The following is a 15,103-nucleotide window of genomic DNA, read 5'->3' as shown; positions in this document are numbered from 1 at the left end:
TCATCACAGAATAGCACCTGACTACTCATTCCTTTAAAAATCTAGTAATGTTTAGTAATATCTAGTAAAGTTTGTGTTAGGATCAGGGTATTTTATTTGTTTTATGTACTATCCTCAAAAAAGGCTCAGGGTAGCTCAAAGGAAAAAAGAGAACATATAAAACATAAAAAGATTTACATGCAACAAAAACTCCCCAAATACCCCAAAATTTTAAAATTCCACCCAAAACCCATTCCTGCTCCCAGTCTGTCACACAGAAGAGAGCACCATCTCCTGCCAAGCACAACTTCACCTCCCAATGTTCTTTACCCCATGCACCTCATTAAAGAAAAAAAAAAATGTATTCTTCTCATGTTCTCTCCCATCCTCACCCACTCCCACTCTCCTGCCCCTCACCCAGGAAAGCGCCCTCCCAAGTCCATACATCCCACTCTGAGGGGGTTTTCGGGACAGCCACAGCACACTTAGTCTCCCCTTCCCTCCCTCCCTCCCCCTAACACATTAAAGAATTAAATACAAATACTAAAACCTCCAATGCCCCCAGCCTCCCCACTTCTGTCAATTGCATGGTAGCCTGTGGGCTTTACAGAGACTGCAGGCTGGCTGGGCCCTTCTATCCTGCAGCTCAGGTGGCCATAGTGATGCATGCACTGGGCCTTTGCCCTCCACCTTTCTGGGCTACTATCCAGAGAAGGGGAAAGTGATGTTAACAGCCCCAAATGAGAAGAGGATGCTGTAGTGCTGAAGGAGTTAGGTTTAAATTCTTTCAAAGCCTAGCCAGATTTAAGTTACCCAGTTCCTCTTTTTTAATCAGTTCAAATAATATGAATGTTTGCCAGTACCAAAGCATTACCATCAATATTATTTCTGCTCTAAAAACAGTATTGATAAATGAAGATAAGCAGTTATATTTTGTGGCAAATCACAATTTTTCATAAGGTAACATTTTAGGCGTAATTTCAGCTGCCCTCCAAAGTCCACATATTAAGGAATATCAGATTCCAAACTTAAAAATTAGACCTGGGATTCAGGATGTCTCATTTCATCTTCTTTGGAATAAGCTAAGGACTTAGGAGTTAAACAGCACCATAAATACAGAACTTGTCTGTGCAAAATACAGCTTTACCAGCAAACCCTGCACAGAGCTACAGCTTAGATCAGCAGGAGATCTTTGCTGGCATAGCTGAAACCTGTTCCCCATGCAGAATAAGCCATACTGGTAACAAGACATTTTGCTACTATAACTGCATCTACAACAGGGACTTTTGCCAGCACAGCTATTTCAGTTGTTGGGTAGGAAGAAGTCACACCCTTTGCCAGCATAACAATGCCAGCAACATTTTTGTTGGGACTGAACCTTTTTTGGCCTAGTCCACTATGATTTTGTCATTTCAGAAAAAGAAAGAAAGGAACCATCTTAAGTAGATTAGTTCAGTAAAAGTAGTGCAAAATGAGCAGCATTTAAATATAATTAAGTTAGCTTAATCAATTTAGTAACATCAGAATGGTACACTGACAAATGAGAAATGTAACTTCTGAGAACTTGGTTTTCCTTTAATAAAGATTTAAGTTTCTAGCCCCAAGACATAAAGAATAAAATATATCACTAGGAAAGAGGGCCTTTTTTTTTTCTATTTTCAATATCCACTTCCTGAAGACTACCCACAATGCTCTATAGTTGCTTATTATAGGTCTTAAGGCAGCAAGAGGTGTTTGTGCACACAGGTAGACAGGGGAGGCACAGACTTTGGGGATTTTACTGCGTAGGCCAAGTAGAGCAAGAATGACAAAGCAAATGGAAGAGACAATTATCCTAATCACTGTATAACCACAATTCCCCCACCCACCTCCATCCAAATCCTGGATTTGCAACACTTCAAGAACAATTACTGAACTTCAATGCACACAAAATACAAGGAACATTTAGGCCACCACAACCTCTACGAGCTATAAAACATTTCTTAAGGACACTCACAAAGAGCATCACTTTGTAGAGCCCAAAAAACTAAAATAGCTTTATCAGCCACTACATGCAAGCAGTGACCTTCAATAATCTAGTTTTAGCTGGAAAGAAACCAGATGCTGGGGACAAGACAAAAAAAACCCAAAAAAAACACTGATGCTGGTTTTGGGAAAGGGAGCTGGTTGGCCCTAAACCACACCAAGGAGCTTATGAACTTACTGAATTTTCTTTCTAATTCTGTGTAGTTGCAAGAAGAGAGTTCCCCTGCTTCCTTCATTAGACCACATAATGAGCCTAACAAGAGATTCTGCTCAAACTCCTCACTGAAGTAACTCCACTTCATCACAATTTAAGATATGCTTAGGTGTAGGCCTTTACTCCTACATGTATCCTTCCCACCCCCACCCCCTCAATCCCACAATAAGGTCAAGAAAGAAAATTGCAATAAAAGATAATTAGGGTTATTTAGGATGGAAAAGAAGACTGAGAGGGATTTAATTACATTTTCAAATACCTGAAGGGACATTACAGAGAGAGGATAGAGAAGGGATTTTCTCTGTAGCTATAAGGAACAGGATTCGGAGCAATGGCCTTAAGCAGTACTAGAGGAAATTCAAGTTGGTGATTTAGAAGGAACTTTCTGACTATACGGTCAAGCAGTGGAACAGGCTATCTAGAGAAAGTAAGGAATCTCCATCCTTATAAGTTTTCAAGAGCAAGTTAGACACAGTTGCCTGGGATGATTTAGTCAGTGATGATCCTACCTTAAGCAGGGGACTGGACTAGGTGATGTTGTGAGGTGCCTTCTAAATGTACTATCCTATTATCCTAATATTTACTAAGGTGATGAGGAGGTTGCAGGCATATGACTAACATTATTGAGAGGTAATGTGTGCTTAAAATCATATTACGGGCCCCAAAAATTCAGAGTTTAAGCTGCATTCATACAATAAGCTAGTTATACTAAGCCATAATGCAGTATCTGCCTCAGCAGACAAGAAAGCCAAACTGTACCCTGTCAAGTGGTAAAGCTCCTCTGTGATATCTTTACTGGACCAACTGTATGATTAAGAGAGCTGCTGGACAAGTTTTCAGACACCACGTGCCCTTCCTCAGGTCACTGTACAGTGGCAGGGCAGGACAGCATATTTTAATGGAGACTCAACTATGAATTCACTTTAAGGATGCAGACACAATATGCAATTTATACTTTGTCACTGAGTACATAAGGAGAACCACTTTCAAAGCAGACATGCCCCAAAAATCTGAAGTTGAAGCACAGAAGTATTGTAGATTCCTAATGAATCATATTGCATCATGAAACATTTATATACTTTCTTTGTTTTTAATAATCTAAGCAATTAACACCACATCTCAAAATTTAGCCTGGAGTGTAACTATAGAGATTACAGGTGTTCAACAAGTTAGAGGCCTGGTATTTGGAGCGTCTACCTTTTGGAAGGGGGAAAAACAGGCTCCTTCAAAGTACCTCAGGATAGACCCCAAATCACCAGTCATTTAAAAAAAATATAGATCAGTGTCTATACCCCCCCTCCCCCCACCCCACCAATGCAAATACATTACAGGAGCATTTCTCCATTCATTTCATATTAGAAGTTAAGCAAATCACAGTCCTAGACTTTGCATTTTTTCATGCTTTTATCCAAAAAACACAATTTCAAATATTTTAGGGAATATATTCAGAAGGCAAGAGTTGGTCAAGGGGTCTGTATAAGATAAATCAATTTCCATCATGCTCTTAACTATTTTATTTACATATGCACATCCCAGCCAGATTCCATCAAAAAAAACCTGAATAAGGTACCCAAAGCTTGCGTTAGGATGAGGGTATTTAACATTACGGTTTAAAAAAAAAAAAAAAAAACCCATCAGATATATATGCCTTCCTTCCCATAAGGGCCCTGGGCAGGTTACATCACAAGGCGCCAAAAAAAAATCCTCCTAAATATCCCTGCAGCCCCCACCCAAATTTGACAGCAATCCATACCACCTTTGATCAATACACACACACACTCACTCATGATCTACCTTTCCAACCATCACTTACTTCCTCCTCCCTATGCCCAATGTATTCCCTTCCCACAAATGCCCATTCCCAATCCCCTGCCTCATGCACAGGGGTGCCTGTATCCCCCTTATTGTCCCTACCAAACCATAGCTCACTCGCTCTCAGGCTAGTGACAGAAGTTACACATAAACCAGTTTAAGTGATCAGAAACTGGTCTAAACCTGTAACATAGAAGTTCAGTGCAAATAAACCAGTTTCAAAATGACAAACTGGTTTAAGATAAACCTGGTTGAACATAGTATCAAACTTAACTGATTTGGGTCAAACCGGTTTATGAAACTCCTGTCCCAGACCTCTTCCTGGTTCAAGTTAAATCAGTCCCCCAGCATGCTTTCCAGCCCTGGGCTATGCTGTGCAAGAGAGCAGGGCTGACCCCACCCCTCCATTCCCTACCTGGAATGGTAAGAACAAGCTGACAAGGGGGGGGGGCAAGCCTGGCTGGGGATGCACCCCAGTCTACAGGGGGTGGAGGAATGCTTCCCCAGACAAACCCCAGCTGAGATCTGGGGCCAGGGAAGGTAGTTAAACACCTCTTCCCCTGCTCAAACTTACTGCTGGCTACAACTGTGGACTACAAATCCCAGAGGCACCTGGAAGCAGAAAGAAGTGATGAGAGCAATTCTACAGAGTGCTGTTGCAGTGACTGTGGACTGCAAATCCAAAGAGACCTCAGGGACGGCAGGAAGAGGAAGTGAACACACAGCCAGAGAGCCATGCTCTACCACACCCTGACTTCTAGCCTGAGCCACTGCAGGCATGTGGTTGCATTCCATGAATCAAAGGTAAATGTCTGTCCACTTTTGTTCCAATTTAATCTGTGCATATTAAGTTAATCTGTGCAGGAAAGACCAAATCAATTCAGCTTCAAGCTTTTTGACTGTCTGTACCTAGCCTCAAAAGGGGGGCTATGACTATCCCTAAAACCACTCATCCTCCTCTCCCCCCAAGGAAGCACATTAATCAATCAAAGTACAGCCCTTTCCTCAAACCTCATTAAATTCCAAAGGGCACTCTTGAGAACTAACTTCTGTAGATATTCACTGAAAAAGACTTCCTTATACCAAACTACAAAAATCTAAATGAAGCAATATTTAATCTCAAGAACACCTACAAACTTCACTGGACCAAAGTTAAGGTTACAGCCATGACTTGAATAAGAGTGTTTGGCCTGTGGAAGTACAACCTTGAGTACGAAATATGCAAGGTTCTCTTTTTTAAACTGACACTCTTAAGAGGGAATAGCTCAGAACATAGGTATGCTTGCAACCTAGATTTTGTGGGGGTTAAATAAGGATACCGGGGGGAAAAAAAGAACAACTCCTCTTACTGCAAAACAACATACTACCTTATGAAATTCCTTTGAACAACTCAGAAGCAAACTATACAACCTAGACAACACTTCTAAAAGTACTCAAATGACAAAAACCAGGACCGCAGCTAGGACTTATCCCAGGAATTTGATTCACTAATAAGCAGACTGAGGAAGTTTTATTTACAAGTCAATCTTTTCAATTACTAACAAGGAATTCACCATTATAGTTAGTTTCAAGTGCTGTCTTCCCTGTTCTCAAAATACACTGATAAGCTCCCACTAGGATCCATGAGTTAAATGTACACATCCAGATTAGACTACTCTTGCACTCAAGAAAACCATTAAATGAAGGCAGACCACTAAACCCTAGTGCCTAAGATATGCCTTATTTAGGTTTGTTAGACATTACATGTATTCAGCTTCCACATTAACATACATGCCCCATTTTTCTCATTATTTAATAAACATTCCCTGCCATGCCCAGTCCTTACATCCCCAATATCCTGCAGGTTAAGTCTTAATTTCTAACATTAATTATTTCCACAGAAATAATGTTATGCTTAGGTAAGTCATGGATATAGAGATAAGAACTTAAGAATGTCAGTATTACGATCTCAGTGTAGGATGAAGTAGAAATAGCTTATCCAGGGAAAGAAAAGACTCTTGTTTGAGTAAGTCAACCCAGGAATCCAAGTATCAAAAACAGACCTCATAATTAACAAACTAAAAGCACAAATTGTTTAAAATGTACAGTTTTACTTGGGTCTATTTTCTATTCTTTTCTGTTCAAACTTGCTTGCCTAGAATTATTAGTATAGGAAAGAAAGCCATCTACTTAATGTTACAGGTTGAATCCCCCTTCCTGGGAACAAAGGAAATTCCATGATTCTTCTCTAGTAAGTGTGCTTCTTTTGCAGTCTTATTTGTCACCTCTCAACTCCACTTCAAGAAAAACCTCATATTTCCTCTCTCAGTATCAGAAGGGGAGTTAGGGGGAACGGACTTATTAGTATTATAATTTTGGCTTCCAAACTATGTTTGTTATTCTTTACTTACTAATCTGCCTAAGTGGACATTATTTACATACGGAAAAGTTGTATACATGGTACGCCTCTCCAACACATTTTAACAATGCACCATTTTTATACTCTAAATCAAAGCCACAGATCAAGCAACTCTGTGAGGGCTCAGATACAGTAAGAGTTTGCCTGTTTCAAGTTTGTCTCAGTGTGAACAGCCTTAAGAAACCAACAGACAATATAGGCTAAACTCTAATTCAAGAGCTGTCCTGACTAGAAGTCCATCCCAGCAAACATTACAGCAGCATGAACCCTTGTGCTATAAAACTCTGTTTCACCAAGAACTTAAATCAGGCAATAAAAAGGTTAAAAATGTGGAAGTCTCTTTTCAGAAAGGCTACCAAAAATCGAAAGATTAGGGTGCAAGTAAATGGACCATTCAGCCCTGAAAGCTGATCATCTCCTTTTTTGGTTTGAAACAGAAGATATTTGTTAACATGCCTAACATTGTAACATTTACCATTCTACTCAGGCTTTTACAATAAGGAAGTTTTTGATGGTAGAAGTTTGAACTTTGATTCAGTTAGTCTACAAAGTGCATCTACTATACCTTGCTTTCTGTTGAATTTCTTTAGTTAGGTAAGAAGTTATATTTTACTGAAGGTAACTGAGGGAAATAACTTGTGAGCTTAGCTAAAACTATACCCATGAAATGTTACAGGATTTCTTATTTTAACTATTTTAGGCCTGTCATCCATTGTCAAAGAGACTAGAATTCTTGGAGGAGGGCCAGCTGATAGATCTTGTAGAGATATACAATCAAGTGAAGACCAGCGGATATTATAGGCTCTTATGGAAAGGGGAGACTGCAAGAATCACCTATTTAAAGCCAGCTGTCTGAGAAGTGAAACAAGATGGCTCCATTAGGAATTGTGATTGACCCTGCTTAGCCAAAGTTAAGAAATATTCTCTCTACCTTATGAGAAAAAACTGTTAAAAGCTTTCCAAAGTCCAAGGTGGAAAGGGAAAAAGAAGAGGGAAAACTAGAGTTCTCGTAAAAAGTACAATTGGGAGGCAATGGAACTACATGTAGCATCAATCTGTTTCTCCACAACATCCAGAAATGGTATTAATATACCTCCTCTAGACCCATTTTGATGTAGGATATATAATATTGCAAAAAAATTACAACAAAGTATTATTAAAAGAAGACAAATTAGGGACAAACTCCCTAATTAACATTAACATGGATTAAGATGGTATGAATTAAAGAAAGGCAAACAATACACCTTGACTTGAGCTGCTGAAATTTAGGGGAACAGAACAACAGTGCCTTCAAAAAAGGCATTATTAAATCCCCATATCTTCATTGCCACAAGTTAACTGGATTAAACACTAAAATCCAGGAGGAAGGTAATTCTCTACTGATGGAAGTTTTGTTTGTGTTGCAGGCCTTCAACATCTCTTCCTGGTTAAGTGGCCTATCCATCTCTGATTTTAATCTACCAGTCTGTCCATTTTCATACTTTGGGATAGGGTAGCTTTTTAAGTAAGGATCTTTTGTTATAGAAAAACTAAATTACCAAAAGTTAAACTAAGATTTGAGTCTAATCATAGAAATTGAAGGTAATACCACATGCAAATGAAAATTTAAATTACACAATGAACTTTAACTCTTAAATGTCTCAATTTCATATTTCAGGGATGTATTTGGTAGCCATGTTGGTCTGAGACAAAAAAGAAATGCAAGACTAAAATTCATGGCTCAGAATTGATACCTTATTAGACCAACAAAAATATCACAAACAGAAAAAAAAAAATCTCTCTTTGCAAGCTTTTGGGCTCAGGCACCCTTCCTCAGGCTTAGGAAAAATTAAAGAAGGTACAAGTCCCCATAGGTAGAAAAGTATTTCAGATTTCATATACCATGAAATCATCATCTTTTAATAAGTTTCCCAATTTTACAAACAGACTTAATTACAAGTTTACACATTATTTCAATAAACTTAAGCTATCCCCAATTTCTCAAACAGGTATTCCCATTTGCACAACAAATTATAAGAATTATTGAAAGGGGTCTGGTGATCTTCTCAGCAGCATTATTTTCTGGTCAACCACTCTAGGAAGTAAAGTGACCCAACTTAGCCCCTAGGTACAGGGCTTTTAATTTTAGGTAATACCACTGAACATTATGGACCTAATTGCATACGCTACATTTCTTGCTTGATAAGTTTTGGAAAGGGAAAAACCTTGGGAAGGGTTCTTTAATAGCTAGAAACAGGCTTTTCTTTAACAAGGCCAGTTTGATGTCACTTATGGAGAAAAGCAACAACCATCTGCCGTATACAAGGTTTTATATCTGCCTAAAGCTTTGGCCCCTGACTTGTGTGACCAGCATGTTATTCATGAGCCACAACTCTCCAGTGTCGCTCACAACCACAGAAAATTAAAAACTTAAATCCGAGACTGTCAGGGAAAACAAAGCATAGAGTTGCCCAAAGCATGTTACTTGTTCAGTATTGTTGTCTGTAGGCAGAAAAGGTTATGGATGGCTGCGTAAAGTATTTTCTTCACTGTTAACTGGATACAAGAAATTAGCATGGATTGATTCAACTCAGCAAACAGGAAACCTTGATTAAAATCAAAGTACTTTCATCTCGTTTTGCATTTGTACTTCAGTTATTTTCCTAAAACAGTTTACTCATTGGCTTATCTATCCAAATATGTTGATTTCTATCTAAATATAGCCTTTACACCAAATCTGATATTTGTTGCTAACTACAAGGATGCACTAATGTAGACAGTTACATAGCCCTACTTATACTGTTTTTAAAATCTTAATGTTTATATTTTATTACATCAAGAAAAACGGTGAATGATGCATTTCTTATTTTAGTAAAGTCAAATTGTAGTCAGAGGGGAAATAAGTTGCCATTGAAAATGCACAATCAAAGCTTTTTAAATTGTTTTAATTAAATACAACAATCAAACATGCTAGTTAAATGATTATTAAAATGTTTATGAAAATGTTTATATATGTGATTTATTAAGCAAAGGAAACATTATATTTTTGTACATCAAAGGACTGTCTTGTCACCAAAGGCCATATTTTCAAAAGATATTTAGGTACCTAGCAAGATTTACATACGTGCCCAAACAGGTTAGTTTTCTAAGGCTCGTTGACTTTAATGGAAATAAGGTGTCTAACCTATACAGGCACTTTTGAAAAATCCCATGAAGCGATTACTTCATTTTTAAGCACCCAAAGGTCTTTGAAAATGAGGCTTCTTTTCCTTCAAATTTTTAGACTATTTTGTCCACTCTGGCCTGCTTTTTATTTACTGAGAAGAAAACCAACTGTTCTTTCTTCAACTCCCAATCATTCTTTCAACCCTAAACCAGTCAACACATAGAGATAATATTCTCTTTGTACCTGCTAAGCAAAAGGATACAAAAATAATTGAGGCAAAAGGTTTTCTACATAACAAATTATGAAGGTACTTGCACAGCAAACAGTGCAAATACTAGTAATCACTGAACCATAAATATAAATATAAATGCTTAATGTAATGCCTACTCAGTGTATTTGGCTACTTCCCGATTCTTCAGGAATTTTAAGAAGGAAAACATTTAAGTCATTTGCAGAGGGCTAATTTACAATACAATTTAAATTATTTTACGAGTTTATAGATTCATATGCTCTTTAAGACAGCAACATAATTAAATAGGTCTTAATTTTAGGAGGATTAATTTTTCTTTAAAAATATTCTGATTTTAAAAGGCATAATACTTGTTTTTTCTTATAAGCAAGAAAACCTTTTAAGAATTAAGATGAGCTGCACAGTACTAGAACTTTAAACGCTACTTATTTTAGGAGGCAGGTTATATCTGATTTATTAACTTGTTCTTTATGGAACTAAGCCTAGAGGCTTATGCAACAGGAACATGTTTGAAGCAAAGAAATCTGACTGGCATCAACTATTCTGCTATGTGTAGAAGCCGACTGACAAGCCTTAGCTGAAAGTAGTGAAGTCCAATTGCCTTTGAACAAATCCACAACTATGGAACACAACAGATGTGCTAGCTTGTATATGTTGACAGCCAGAAGCCACTTCTTAATGAACTGAAACTCATGACCCTTGAGTACATTTATCATTAAATAGTCATTTTAAGTAAAGGGTGCATAGAATACTCTAAATCCTGTAACTGCACACTTGTTTCTGCAGCCTGATTTTCTCTTTAAAAGAGAAGAGTCAAATATTTTGGTTGGTATAATACCAGTGAAAGCTAAGAGATTAATACAGCAATTACCCTAACTCCAGAAGTCCTCTATAGCCAAAGGACAGATTCCCTACAAACTCTACAGTGCCATGCATAGTGTCCTGCCAACATGGTTTTATCTTGACCTAGAGCTAGTGTTAAAAGGTTCATTTACTATCAATACCTATTTATTCCATTTGGTACCAATTACAGCACCAGCAGAATCCAGGCACAAAAGTGGCAGTTCATGAGACTTGTGACCAAGCTTAATGTAGCAACAAAGGCCAGAAGTTTCATATCATTATCAGCAAATTCTTGGGCAACCCACAGCAATTTCAAAATGGCGTCCAGCTAGGTATTGTCTCATTGGTTTCAATATCTCCTGCAAGCTCAAGGACTCCAATTTCTCTCAGGTTTTTTTCGCCCTCAGTAGTAATAGCCAATAAATATTCTAGTTCACCTGGTACCCAGGAATTATGCCTGAATCTGTTGCCTAGCTGTGTTTCCAACATACATTATTGCTGAGCTTTGAGGAGATTCAGAAAAGTGACACCTAAATCACAACCTGTCAATCTCTCTGTGCATCATTCACACCACTAATTTCACATCTATTGATTCACCTATGTAGTATGTCCATTCAAACAGACCTACATGGGATCACAATGCTTCCCACTCTTTCAAGTATAGATTTGCCTCAAAACCGGTTAAGACAAGTTTTCTTTCAGAATTTCTCCTCTTCTGAAAATTTTCCATATCTGATGGCCATCTTTTGTGACCCAATCTACGCTATAACTCTTTAAGACAACCAAGACAAAAATACTGTTAAAAAGTTTATTAAGCAACCATTAGTACTTTGCATGTTCCTCGAGTCCCACCTCAAGTATTTTTCCATTTAACATCTTATGAAAATCAAAATGATGAAGCTAATAGGACAAAAGACCAAGGAACTAGAAGACCCAAGTTGTATTCCCAGCTCTTGCTTAGACCTACATGACCTTGGATAAACTGCATCATTTCAGTGCTTAATTTTCTCATCTGTAAAATGGGAAGGATATTTTCCTTTCAAGCTACTTTAAAATTTCAGGTAAAATTTTCCTTCCCTGATTTTTTCCCCTTAAACTGCATTTTGACTAATCCAATTACTCTAACATATTAAAGTAACATTAACATATGGATATGAAAATTAAGCACTACTGCACATGCACAAGCAGAAGTGTATTGAATGCCAGTTTATGATGGTTCCTTTTTTGTGACTTCACTGCTATATTTTTTTTTAAAAAAGCATAAATCAAGGAAATGTGTCAAATACTATTTAGAATTCTATTCTTCTGAAGTTTTCCTTCAGTTTTTCCTAATTCCAGGCCCCAGTACTACCCTCAAGATATACAGGACTCATGACATTGGACAGTACTTGCCCAGATAGTAGTCAGGTTTTCAAAACAGTTTTATTCAAGTCAAATATTTAATAGTCTTCTGTGGCATAAAAGACAACAGCAACAGGTGTGTCTAAAGGAGGTCAAAAAATTATCTCCTGACATCAAACAACCTTGTTCTGCAATAGGTTAGCATGGAACCATTTTTGAAAGGCTCACCTATTCATGTCACGGTCCCTCCACAGAGTCACCTCTACAAACAATGGGTACAAGTAGCAAGAATATACTGAGGGTCAAGCTAAGACTGAAGTGCCAAACCAACCTATGTTTGGCAGAGACTTAAAATAAAATGGGTTAAAAATTCTCTCTCAGGTAAAAACGTTATTAGCTACATTCTAGTCTTACACACACACACACACACACACCAGTCTTTTTACCCTCAGTTGCTTATAATGAATCAACACACTCCAAAGACAGCCTGTTTATAGTACTTTACCATTCCCTAGCATCATTAAGAGGATCTCAACTAAGACGCACCCCTTCTATTAGAGATGTAGATAACAAAAAGAATATTTGTAAGTTCTGCTTTGGAAATAGAGTGATGGCGTCAATACAATAAAAATACCCTCAGAGATTCTGATATACTATGTTTTGAAGAATATTTTCAGACTTTAATTGTTCCATGGAATTTCTCATCTAGACATGTATTATGTTTTCAGAATCATGCTACTGTATGATGGGACTGATGTAAGAGACTTCATAGGTAGATGCCAGAAGAGAAGCAGTTGTTTTTCCTTCTCTTGGACAGGAAAGAGCTGCAAACAGTGTACAAATAAAATCCAAGCCCACTAAAATATATTCACTTTTCAAATGTTTAGAGAACACGCGCGTGTTGTATTATTTATGTGGGCAACTATCTCAAATAAGAAAATGCTTACCCATGAATGTTGCAGCAGCTTGTCAGATTTTAAACAAAGTTTAGCTAAATGGATACAAACCCTTGTGGACATTTCATAAAGAGTGGATTCCTAAAAGGGAGGATGAGCACTGAGCTCCCCCCTTCCATTCCTTCAGGAGAAACTGGGAAATGGAAAATTCAAGCATCAGTCCACCAAAGACTTCCATGAATTTTACTACAGAGAAAACCTGGCACCAATTTTTTCTGTTACTCCCTTTTCTTTCTGAAGTCATAAAGGGGTAGGGGAGAGCAGCAGCACACGTGCTTTGGATGCTGAAATTCACCTCCTTACTTCCTCCCAGACAGATGGGGGTAATAATGGAGGTGGGTAACACCTCAAACCTCTCCCCGCTACATTTGGTGGACATGCAAATAAGACTTGCCTCTCATCATAAGACTACCAGGTGGTGGCAATGATTAATTAAATCTTACACTCTTCCTCTGTCCCTAAACTGGATGAAGAAGTGTTAACTGGAAGCTCAGATACCTATTAACACTCCACCTGGGGTAAAGCAGATTAGGTAACCAAACCTGTCCCCCTCCCCCAAACTTGTGTGTGTGCTTAGAAGAGCTGAGATTGGGATTTCTTCATTCTCCTCAAGCTACATCTAGGGGAGAAGGTGGAAAGAGCACTCTTTCTCCACAAAAGGCAGTGACATTAAGACTGCAGCTAGGTGCACAGAACAGTGCACTTTTTACTGGTATTGGGAACATCACATGCCCCTTCAGGATGGGCGCAGAGGCAGGCAGGCTGCTGCAAGAATTCTCCTCCCTAGGTTCAGTGGCCAACTGCTAGAAGCCATGATGGTCTCCAAGCAGGTTAGAAAAAGGCTCAATGAAAAATATCTTGGCTCAGCCCAGTTTTCAAAATAATGATAAAGAAATGTGTGCTCGGCTCCCCTCCCCCTGCCTGAGTGCAGACATGATGCTCAGCACCTCTGACTCCAAAGAGCGTGTGGGGCTGGGGGCATCGGGGGGGCGCAGAAACCCCGCTGTCTCCAGGCAACCTACAAAGGTAAGATCGCGAGGGAGCCGAGCCCCCCCAGACAGAGAAGTGAGGGCGCCGGGACAAGACCCCGCCCCCATCCGCGAGCCCAGAAGCTCGGGGCAAGGAGCTGACGCGGATCCTGGGCGCCAGGAGAGGAGCGGGTAGATGCGGAAGGCCCCGGAGGCCGCCGACGCGGCGCGGCTGCGGGGATCTAGAGGGCGAGGTGGATGGGGGACACGGGGCCAGGGGCGGAGACGCCGCTCGGGAGAACGCGGCGCGCCGGCTCCGGGCCCCGGCCTGGCCAGGAAGCCGCGCGGCGGCGGCCCGGCCTCGCTCTCACCTCGGACACCTCGTCCTCGTCACTGCCGGAACCGCCGCCGCCGCCCCCGCTCCGCAGCACGGCAGCCGCCAGCTTGAAGTCGAGGGCGGCCTCCCCGGCGCCGGGCGCCCCGGGGCCTCCCGGGCCACCGGGCCCGGCCTCCCCGAAGAGACGCACGGCCCGCAGCCCCAGTGGGGCGGGCCCGGCCGCGGCGGGGGGCTCGGCGGTGGCGGAGGCGCGGGGAGTGACCGAGTCTATCTCCTCGTCGCCGACGGGGGCGGCGGAGCCGTCCGTGAGCATCACGCTGATCTGGGGCCGCCGCTGCTCTCCCAGCCCAGCCGTCTCCGTCCCCTCACAGCACCAGCAGCAGCGCCACTAACTTCTCACAACCTACCAGGCCCACGGGCGCTGCGCCGCCCAACCCGCCCGCTTCAACCATTGCTATTGGCCGCGCTCGGCCTATGGCGCAGTTCCATTGGATACAGCTGCCGCCAATCAATCATTCGTCACGCGCTCCCAGCATGCTGCCTTGAGAGCACACGCCGAGGCGGTTTGTACCCCGCGCCCCGCCCAATTCTCGCTAGTTCGCTTCCTGAATTTGCAGAAATCCGATTTGGTATCTGGTCTGTCAGTCAAGCCTCTCCCGGAATTTCTAATGATTGGTTGGATAACATTACTGTCAATCAAACTTAATTTGATCTTTCCGGAAGCTGATTGGTCAAATGTTGGATCAGTCATATGGCACAGAGTCTGGCGCCGTATGATTGGCTTATGTCCCAGTCTGTCACGCCTCCTCCCCTTCGACTCTGTCTGAAGGTCTCA

General features: G+C 40.6%; 1 protein-coding gene across 9 annotated transcripts in view; it reads right to left on the bottom strand.

Annotated features, from left to right (window-relative positions):
- Window positions 1-14,687, bottom strand: part of ANKHD1 (ankyrin repeat and KH domain containing 1) — a 162,395-nt gene extending 147,708 nt beyond the window's left edge. For 5 of the 9 annotated variants that reach the window (XM_090021012.1, XM_090021014.1, XM_090021013.1 and 2 more), the window contains exon 1: window positions 14,303-14,686. In XM_090021012.1, coding sequence (XP_089877138.1) covers window positions 14,303-14,581 — 279 coding nt within the window. In that variant the 5' untranslated portion in view covers window positions 14,582-14,686. Of the gene's footprint in view, window positions 1-14,302 lie in introns of all 9 variants that reach the window. The other 4 variants (XM_090021008.1, XM_090021009.1, XM_090021011.1 and 1 more) reach the window with 1 other exon arrangement.
- Between the last annotated feature and the right edge of the window lie 416 nt (window positions 14,688-15,103).

Source organism: Crocodylus siamensis, chromosome 10 (genome assembly GCF_052110815.1).
Source record: "Crocodylus siamensis isolate JL-2025a chromosome 10, ASM5211081v1, whole genome shotgun sequence".
NCBI lineage: Eukaryota > Metazoa > Chordata > Crocodylia > Crocodylidae > Crocodylus > Crocodylus siamensis.
Note: the sequence above shows the minus strand (reverse complement) of the source record. Positions and strands in the feature narration are given on the sequence as shown.